Raw genomic sequence first — 10751 nt, forward strand, 5'->3', positions numbered from 1 at the left:
TAGAGTGTTCGATGACACACGGTTCTACCTTGCTCATATCACTCCTGCTACTCTCAAACGACATATTCATCTGGCTGATTCTCACGTGTTCGGCCCAGATGGGTTGTCAGGCTACCTTCTGAAACACTGCACCACACCACTATTCTTATTGATTCTCGACATTTTAAACTCGTCACTGATCGCTTCGGCATTTCCTTCGCCCTGGAAAAAATCATACATTACGCCTATACAGAAAGTTCGGAATCCGTCAACCCCCTCACACTACAGACCGATATCACTCTTATGCCAACTCTCCAAAATTCTCGAGAGAATTGAGTTAGCCGATTCAACAAAATATCTGAAGGCTCTGGATCTTGACGGTAAGCACCAATTTGGCTTCGTGGTGGGTGGGTCAACGCAGGCTGGACTCGTGAAAGTGCTAGATGCGGTGCGTCTCGCCACTGATCGTCGAGAAGTTACTATGCTGGTCCTTTTCGATTTCTCGAAAGTTTTCGACACAGTCGACCACAGCAAAATTATAGAAAAACTGGCCACGCTAAATCTTTCCAGCTCTGCTCTGCAGTGGTCCTGGTCCTATCCGACGGGTCGGACGCAGGCAGTACGAACGTCAACTGGTATATCCTCCTGGCTACCTGTCACCTCTGAAGTCTCCCAGGGATCAGTCTTAGGACCTGCTCTATTTTCGTTGTATGTAGCAGACATCAACGGCGTGATAAGAAATTGTGCGATTGTCAAGTACGCGGACGATCTGCAGATTTACGCACACTGTTCGCCCAGTCGCATTACCGAATGTATAGCACGTGTCAGGAAGGACGTCGCACGGATCTGTAAATGGGCGGACCACAACCTCCTACGCCTCAACTCTGCAAAAATGCAGGTGATGCTTCTTGGCTCAGCTCGGACGATAAATACACTTAGGCAAGGTCAACTTCCTCAGATTCGGATACGTGGGGTCCCCTCTCCGTATGTCGAGTTGATAAAAAATCTCGGGATTCTTGTTACGCCAGTTCTAAGCTGGCGAGAACAAGTTACTGTCATGTGCAACAGAGTATTGGGAAATCTGCCGGGGGCGTGGCTTCTCCTTGCGGCAGAAGCAGTAACTATTCTAAAACGCATTTTTAAATCAGCTGTCTTGTTCTCATGTGAAAGCGTGTATTTATTTACAGTTATTAAACTCGAATTTTCAAAAAAAATTCAATAAAATATGAAAATTTCAATACAAGAAATTTGTGAGTTTGCAAATACTCAGCCTAGTCATAAAAATTTTATTGGTGGTGAAGATATACTTGATGCGGGACATCTAATGAAATGTGGCCTACAGCAATCAGATACTAGTTGTGATAATGAGTATAAAATAATTGCATTCTGTCTCCAAACTTCTCGTTTAAAAGATCCACCGCATGAAATTGTGGGTGCAATATCGCAAAATGGGAAAATAATGGGAATGTCATGTTCGTGCAAGGCTGGTCTAAGTGAAAGCTGTAAGCATGTAGTAGCTACACTTCTCTACTGCAACAGGTTAGTTTTTTGCTTATAAATAAATTTAACAAGCATAGTAAAATTTAATTCTATAAAATGACTCTACTGTTAATATTATATCTCAATTTTTTTAGAAATGCTGTTGAAAAATTGCAGCTTATCACTTGCACTGACAAAAAATGCACGTGGAGTGCTCCGCAAAAGGCTGCGCTTGAAAAGTATGAACCTAAACCATTGGAAGAACACGACTGTTTTCAATTAAAGCTACAGAAAAATTTGGAGGCTCCAGGTAAAAAACATAAAAAAAAAAATCAAGACCCACCGGTTTGTATGGAACCAATAAAGCTGACTGAAGAAGAAAATGACGAACTGCTAAGTATTATGTTAGAAAATTTACCCTGCAGTGCATTGAAGGAACACATGTAACGAAATATATATACCTAAATAATTTGTATATTTTTTTTCTTCTTTTTTTTTGTAGAATTACTGGTTTCTATGTCATACAATTATTAATTTTGCACATTTGTTAAGTATTCAATTCTTTGTTTTATTTAGAACTGGAAGACACGACGTTCTTGAGATTATTAATAATAATTCTACGTGTGATCTATCTAGAATCCAAGCACTCTTCAAAAATCAACTTTCTTCTAATTTTTTAAGTCAGCTAGAGCAAGTTAAAGTAAAACCTATCAAAGAATGCTGCCAAAAAATAGTATCTGGGTTGAATGGAAATGTTGTTGATATCTGTCTAAAAACAATGGAGTTTCATTCAACTTGGCTGGAAGAAAGACAGTTTAGAATAACTGGTAGTGATTCTTATCAATTATTTACCTATCGCAATAATAAAAAACCTGATTGGCGTCAAAAATCAAAAAAATATTTTTATCCAGAATCGATAACTAATGCTTACACACAACACTGTTTGAATAATGAGCCTTTAGCTCGAAACCTGTACGATGAATCTGAACCTTCTATCACAGTAGCTGAATGTGGTCTTGTTGTCTCTGAAAAAAACCCATGGTTAGCATATTCACCAGACGGTGTGGTTTTTGACAAAAATAATAATCCTGTAAAATTGGTTGAGATAAAATGTCCTTATGAGGGTAAAAAGCGAAAACTAGAAAAAGTATTACAATTATTAACATGGTTAGTTTTTGAAAATGGAACTTGGAGCTTAAAAAAAAACACTCCTATTACGCTCAAGTTCAAATAGGTATGGCTGTTTTAAACATGTCAGTCACTGATTTCATTATTTATACATCTTTTGATAACAAATTAGCTGTATTAACTGTTAATTTTGATGAATTGTATGCAAAAGAATTGCTGCATTCTTTGAAAGGTATTTACTTTAATAAAATGATTCATTGCATCTGCGTCGCTCAAACTTCAAATGATCCTAACAATAATAATTGAACAAATTTTATTTTTTATCATTGTAATTGACAATATTTATGTTTTAAAAAAATTTAACTACTTTTTTACCATCCAAAAATATTTCTTTATTAACCTTTTTAATAATTATATCTTTAACAACTGTTTGTTTGATTAAATAACATTCTTACTTGTTTAATAATTATTTTTGTAATTTATTACTGTAGTTATAAAAGCACAACTATAATTACTATTTTTTATTGTATTTTAAAAATGTTTGGACTTAAAAAATTCACAGATTATAATTAATATTTTTTTTTGTGAATAAAAAAATATTCATATTTATATGGAAATATTATAAATGCACATCGATTTATAAGATTCAATTACTTATGAATTTTTTCAAACCAAAAAAAATAATAAATCTATTTTTTCAGCTATAAAATTTATCTTTCTTTAAAATCGGCGCACTCATATTTACCACACCACAAATAATCGTGAAAATTTCTTTAACTTTACTCATAAGACATGCAGGCATAGTTGTGCCTAAAACGTCAAAAGCTTTTAAGCGTTGATTACTTCTTTCAATATGTACCCGAGCTTTAGCAACATATCGATTCATATTTGCTTCAGATTTTGAAAATTGCTGTTTGTCTCTGAGAAAAAAAGGTGTACACAGCGTGACGTCATGTTTTCTGCAAAACTCATTTATTCTGAATCCTTTATCTGCCAGTACAATGTCTTTTTTATCCATCATAGTAATAATATTGCTTTGTTCAAATATGGCATTATCTGACACACGTCCACCATACGGAAGGCTTACGAAAGAAATGAGCCCTGCTGGTGTGTAACACCAGTCATAAACTTAATCGTATATGCAGATTTATAGTAAGAGTAGGCTTGTAGTTGACAGCACAGTTTGGAAGGTTTCTGAATTTTAATTTCAGTACAGTCAACAACTACTCGAACTTGTTCAAAATCTTTGAAGCACAACGGAATATTCTTTAAAATATTTTCTTTGCTAGGCCATCGAATACTGGGTTTTAAAACAACGTATAAAATGTCGATCATTTTCCAAATCAATTCTTTGCAAGCTTGACTGGATACTTCAAAGAAAATTGCTAGAGTTGCATATGACATGTTTTGCTTCAATTTCATAAAAGTCATTATAATTAACTCTCGTAAATTAAATGTAATACAAGCGATTGAGATACGACGCATTGATTGTGCTTTAATGATTAACTTCTCGATAGTAAATAAAATTTGAAAATTAGATAATCCAGCTAACGTACTAAGCTGTTTATCAGTTTTTATTTTACTCGATAATTTGGGAGTCAGATAATCACTCTCGACTTGAATCGCAACATCGAGATGTATAATAGGCAAACTATTTTCGGATCTTGTCACGTTATCAACAGATACCGTGTTAGACAACAGCAGCAAGTCTTCAGTCGTTACTTCAACATTAAATTGATCTCCACTACACGGATCTACATTACACGGATTATCTTGTGTCTGGTCTAAGGGGTCATCTCGAGTAGCTGTGGAAATACCTTCAAACGTATCAGTGATAATAGATGATTTTTTCTTCAATGATCTTTGACGTTGTCTTTCGTTTCTGCTTTGGATTTGACTCACATTTGGTTTATCAAATGATGTTAATGATGTTTGAGGAAGGTTGCATGACGGAACGCTTGTTTTTTTCAAATGAGAACGAAGAGGATTGACATTGGCTGCAATGAAAAATAAAATTTAATGTTTATTGTTTTTTATTTTTTCTAACAAATATTACACTACAAAAAATTTCATTTCATATTGATGATAAACAAATAATTATGAAATGAAATTCTATAGGTAATTACTTACATGTTGGTATCAAGTCATTTTTGGTGAAATGTAATGAACACACTTTTTTTGACTGTGTAACCTCATTCCCAATTTTCAATGCTTTTATCCAAGCTAATCGACGATCAATTACTTCATCTTCACCAAATTTATTTTTGATTACTACAAAACTAGAATTTGCCGAAGGAAAAGTGTAAAATCGAACTGTATTGTTCTTACTAGACTTGCTATTACACCCATACACGCAGCAGAAAGTTTTATTTTTATTTTCTCGTGGTGGAAACTCCATGATTAAATTTTTTGATCAAATATTGAAATTTAAGATGTTTTTAAGTAATAACTAAGCTTATAGATAATAATTGATTACTTAATATTTAAAAAAATGTTTCACACTTTTAAACTACATTTCTCACATATTATATTTGATATCAGCAGTTTAAGCTTGACCTGCATAGAGTAGTTTATATTTGATCCGTCAGGTAGCGTATCTGAGTGGATGATTTCCCAATACAGAACTCTCTACCAGCTCAAGGCAAACGGACAAGCTCTCACAGCTGATCTTCGACAACTTCTTGTCTCCTCGCTCATCTTCCCGATCTTCGATTATTGCTCGCTTGTATTGCTCGATATTACTGGGATCGAAGACACGCGATTACAACGGGCACTGAACGCTTGTGTTCGATTTGTTTTTAATGTCCGGAAATACAAGCACATAAGACCTTTCTACGCCAAGTTAAAGTGGCTGAAAATCCCGCAACGCCCAATCTATTTTCTGGGTATATTCGTATATCGTATATTGAAATGTCTGCTCATCTGACGGTGAAAAAATCAAAATGGCTGCTCATCTGAATAAGCAATAATCAAAATGGCCGCTCATCTGACTAAGCAAAAATCAAAATGGCTGCTCATCTGACTAAGAAAAAAATTCATTGTCAAACTGTGTGTTGGTAAAATCGGGCAAAAATCCAGGTGGCGCCATCCATGTTGACAGCCGGCAACAATATCGTCGGTAAGGCTTACCATCGCGGTGGTAACATACCAACTGTCGATAAGGTAGGAATCGGGGCTACTCTGCCGGTACGCCGCCATTTTTGAGTTAGAACTGGCCTCCCCCTCTACTTTCAATGTTTATCTGCCTGATGTTCAACTCAGCGGTTTTAGCACAGTTCTCGGTACCACTTAATCTGGTCTTTCATAAAACCTAATACTGGGGACTGTCCGTGACTTTTTCCAGGTAGGGTGGAAATGGTTGTTACATGAATATGAGAATGAGATGATGTATAGTGTGATATATGTCACTCAAGCAATTACATGATTATGCTTGATTATATTAATTGCAATCAAATGTTAAAAAAGGTACGTCAGGGCGTAACAGGCATATTTGGGCTCTCCGTACATCGATCGTAATGATACAGGGCTTGAATAAGAACTCTTAAGATCTATAAACGTATGAAACTTGTCAAATGTGAAGTTTCATCGTGAGAGAGGACAAGTATCAGAAAATATTTTCACCGGGAGGTTAGAAGAGCTTCTCATCGCGGTGAAAGATTGGCTCGTGTGCGTTTATTTTATTTTTTGAATGAACTTGGCGCAATCGTTGACCACCCATATTGACAATCTGTCATATGTTGTAACGTGGCGTTTTAGAGCCGCCCCTCACAAGGGTACATAACTGAAGAAATTCTACACGAAACGCGTCCCTGGCGGGGTACTCCAATCGAACTCGATATAAAATACACAATAACTACTCTTAACTAATTCTTTCATTGTAAATTCTGTATTTTGCGCTCCAGCGCACGCTAACAAGGTACTTGGACGACAACGATCCTAACCACCGAGGGATCAACATCTACCGATAACTACCGTTTCCAGCTCTTTATGACTTCGTCTACCGACGGTCCAATAAGACTACACTGGCTACCTTGGTGTACTTCTAAACACCTGGGGTAGCATCCATCCGAACCTCTCGTATCGCCTCGACTGCCGGTGAACAGGGTTGTAAAGTCCTCCCGACAGCCGAGGGCGCCATTTCTCATAGAGAAACCAGCCACCCGCTTTCTCGGATACCGTAAGGATGGCATACAGGGCAGACCCTAGCCTGCCATCTTCCGACTTACCGGCCTGGTGCCGGATCGACCCCGAACCACTACGTCCAGTTTGATAAAGCCCTCGTTCTGAGGATCGATGTAGCTTCCCTATCAACAAGGACTATAATCAACGGAGCCACAGTGATATATCGTGGGCAGTTGGCCACTGCTTATACGACGAAGCCGGTGGAAGCGAATAATGAAGCGACGCCTTCCACTCGGTAACTTTGACCAAGAGGCACCCTGCGTACGCCTCTGTCAGAAGAATCCCCAATGATAGAATGAAGCAGCCAATAAATCGTACGAGTTGGTGTCAACGACGAAATCACGGGCAACAAATTACGCAACATCTAGCAGTAATTTTCGAAAATGTGTGACGTAATTGTAACCGATATTCACCACAAGAGGGATTATTGAATTATGGTGGAGAACAAATGACCAATGAACTAGAAGAAGGATCACCTGACGATAACGGCGAGATCGGTAAACCGGACTCCGAACTCAGCCTATACTACGCTTGATCCGCCAGGAGACAGCTGCGATCATCCTCATACTCCCGCTTTGATTCTTAGTTCTGTTCCTTCTTCCTTTACCGCTGTCGCTATCGTTTATTATCTCGCTACGGTTTTCTTACAACTCCTCTATCGTTTTGTCTACCGTTAGCTTCTTTCCTTTCCTGTGAATTCAATTACCTTCCGTCCTTCTCGTTTTCTTTTGTTATTTTTAAGTTTCTTTTAAATTAAAGTCAGTGTTGTGTGCCTGAAGTCACCCGTTGAGGTAAGGCTTCTGCCTTTGTAGTGTATCGTTAGGAAGTTGCTCATCATTTCTATTTTCTTTCTTATTGTATTTATCTTTCCTTGGTTGCATCGGGTCATGCCAGTTTGTGTGAATCATGGTCCACGGCTGAGTGTTAGAGTCGCGTTGAGCCGCCGTGTGACTGCATGGTTTCAGTAATTAATAAATTCCGTGTCTGAGCGACCTCTTAACTGCCGAAAAATTAATTCTTTCGTATTTGTGAATGTCTTTGTTTATTAGTAAATCTCTATTAGTCTGCTCCTGTAATTTCTACCGTATCTCGATCCATATTGGCTTCACCTTCCTTTCTCGATTTTCTGTGATAGTAGTGCTCATTATATTTTATCTCTTGTATTGCTTATCATATTTTATTTATATTGTTCCTATTATATCGTAAATCGAGTTCCTTGAGGTATAACCAAGCGTAGAATCAGCCGCTAAATACTACCGAACCTTTCCTATTGCTATTGGCATTCTTATATTACTTTTGCTTGTTATTATTTTCTTGGTATCTTTCCGCAATACCGTACTTCTGTGTTAATTTAAGGTTTACCTATCATCCCTGATTTTACTGTACGGAGGTGTATTTAGTGTATTTCTATAATTGGCAAACTCTCTGATTTCCTCACTCTCTCATAATTTTTTGTATTCTCTCGTGATTTTGTATTCTTTCGAAGTTATATTTTGAGATTTCTTTGTATAATTCCTCGAATCCGTAAATATTGTAAATTATCGAGTCTATCGTTTATGAATAACTCTCGAAAATTATCTCCCGTACTTTACCGTTGACTCTACTCTATCGTCTACGCTACCGATTTTTGTAAATTATCAATGAATGGCAATCTTTCATACTGGTTAGAATCCACAGTAAATTTGTCTTGTTCGTCCGTTATTATCTTGCGACCTGTCGTCATTTTATTTTCTATCGATTGCGATTAAGTTCTCACTCTCGTTTTTAATCAACAGAATAATAACTCGCTTAGCGACATTCTTTGCAACTTGGGTAAGATCACGTCGCCCAGTGACGTATAGTTTTAAGTAAATTCTAGCATTATATCGCTTTTCCTGACCTACGCTCATTTTTCACTGTTAACTATCATCTCTCATTTCAAAGCTACCGTTTAATTTTATTATATCAAAATTTCTGTGAACGACCATTGCCTGTTTTATTAACTGTCGCTATCGTTGCCATTCAATTTGACTGTCTTAGACCTGTAACCTACTCGACGATATATGACTGATTGACCTGTTCATTTTCCTTGACGTGGGTTTATTCTTTATCTCGTTAGTTTCTTTAATTGTTTAATTTTCGTTAGCTGCCTTGAATACCGCCACTCTACCACTTCGTGTGAGTACAATAAGATAAGACACAAAAAAAAAATGATTTTTGAAAGTGCAAAACCTTACCCCCGCCTTGAGCTACGGAAAAAAATGTGCAAAATCTACGTTTTCCGACATATATCAAATGATTACCTCCCACCTCATTTTCACATAACAATGGCTCATCGCTCAACTAACGGGGAATAGAATTACCGTGAAAATGATTCGCATCCCGAAGCTTTACGATTTTTTTAACTCAGATATAGTGTGCCAAACCCAGGTGTCTTGATTTTACGTCCCGATGGTAGTAAGCAGTACTGTGTTGGTTGAGTTATTATATCAAGTTGGTATAGATTCATGAGATTTGATGGATAAATTATGAATTTTATTTCATACATGTGGGGGTAAATCCCTTGTAAGGTTACGTAAGAGGTTAGTCCAGATGGCAGGTCAGTCGTACGATAGATAAAAGTGAGCTCATGAGACTCAGTAGATCAGAAGTGAACCGGTCGTCGTGATAGACGTACGCGGTCTCGGGTGTGAGTCAAGCACTCTGAATTGCGCACACGAGTCATAGACATGGGCTCCACACCCGAACGAGTCCTTGCCGGTCTCGCTCCTACATACATATGTATGTTTTATGAGATTTGATGGATAAATTGTGCATTTTATTTAATACATATGTATCATTCATTGAAATTTTCAATATTTTACAAGTTTTTGCAAGTGTATTATAACCCTACAATGAACGTCAATCGCAGTTCGCTTTATTTATTGCGTTTTCTTTACACTTTTTTACACCCGAAAGAGTGTACAAAAATTATTTATTCATTGATATAAATGAGCATCCACATCTGACATGATAGAATACGTTCTGTATAATCAAGTTTGCACAAGAAAGGTAAGGAGAAGCTGCGTCGAGGTGTACCTCGATGTATCCAGGGACGTCGCGTAGCTCAGCATGCACTGTAAAACAAAAATTAGTCCAGAGCGCAAAGTGCGTAGCAAATCGTATGTCGTAACATCAATGGCGAACAAAGATCAAGAGATTATAAAATCTGCGGAATGTCACAACTATGCGGCAGCAGCTGTCGTGTGCGAAGCAAATACGTTTTAGATTGAAATCTGTGTGAAGTATCATAAATTTAGTATCTCAATTGTTCGACAGGTGAGTGTAAACACGCTATTGCTTCTCTAATGTGGCTTCACCGAAGAAGTGTAGCTCAAGTTCTCGCAGAAATCAAGGGTTGGAATATACAGAAAACTGGGCTCTCATTGAACAACGCATTTCGTATTAAATCCATCAGCTACGTGACATAGGATGCAAACGATGTGTGCCATTCCGCATAACAAATGAGTTGCCGTACTAGTATTTGCTGGCCCTGCGGTCTCCTTTTTCGGCCTCGTTAGCGCAAAAAGTTAATTATATTATATTCTGTGCGAGCTAGTCTCAGGTTTGTTCTGTTCGGTTTTTGTTCATTCATTCATCTTCATAGGGGTTGGAAATTTTTAAGCTACACAATGCAAGCTATAAGGTTGGCATGTAGTTACATAAACAAAATTCATGGTTTGAAGCTAAGACGATTACGTGAAAAATCTACGATTGAAAACAATCGAAATTAGAAATACAGCTCGAGAGAATTTGGAGAAAGCTAAAAGTAGATCAAAACGATGTCACGATAGAAAACTACATCGAGTCAATTTCAAAGTCGGAAAAAACATACGCTTGGTAAAAAATCAAAAAAATAGAAAAATTAGATGACACTCGCAAAGGTTCCTACAGAATCACCGAAATATTTCCAGAAAAGAACGATATAGAGAAAGAAATAAAAATAAACAACGTAAAATAATTCA

At 37.2% G+C, this 10751-nt stretch overlaps 1 protein-coding gene across 1 annotated transcript; it reads left to right on the forward strand.

Annotated features, from left to right (window-relative positions):
- The first annotated feature begins 1167 nt into the window (after nucleotides 1–1167).
- On the forward strand, nucleotides 1168–1905 carry LOC124293447. Its single transcript, XM_046734307.1, has 2 exons — nucleotides 1168–1518; nucleotides 1614–1905. Exons 1-2 carry the CDS (start codon nucleotides 1205–1207, stop codon nucleotides 1903–1905), a joined length of 606 nt encoding a protein of 201 aa, XP_046590263.1. The 5' UTR covers nucleotides 1168–1204.
- Nucleotides 1906–10751: the final 8846 nt, after the last annotated feature.

Source organism: Neodiprion lecontei, chromosome 3 (assembly GCF_021901455.1).
Source record: "Neodiprion lecontei isolate iyNeoLeco1 chromosome 3, iyNeoLeco1.1, whole genome shotgun sequence".
Taxonomy (NCBI): Eukaryota; Metazoa; Arthropoda; class Insecta; order Hymenoptera; family Diprionidae; genus Neodiprion; species Neodiprion lecontei.

Bases quoted from the DNA above. Each gene is read 5' to 3' on its own strand.
- LOC124293447 (XM_046734307.1), top strand. From the start codon at position 1,205: ATGAAAATTTCAATACAAGAAATTTGTGAGTTTGCAAATACTCAGCCT. The intron at 1,519-1,613 runs GTTAGTTTTTTG...CAATTTTTTTAG, and splicing joins ACACTTCTCTACTGCAACAG to AAATGCTGTTGAAAAATTGC.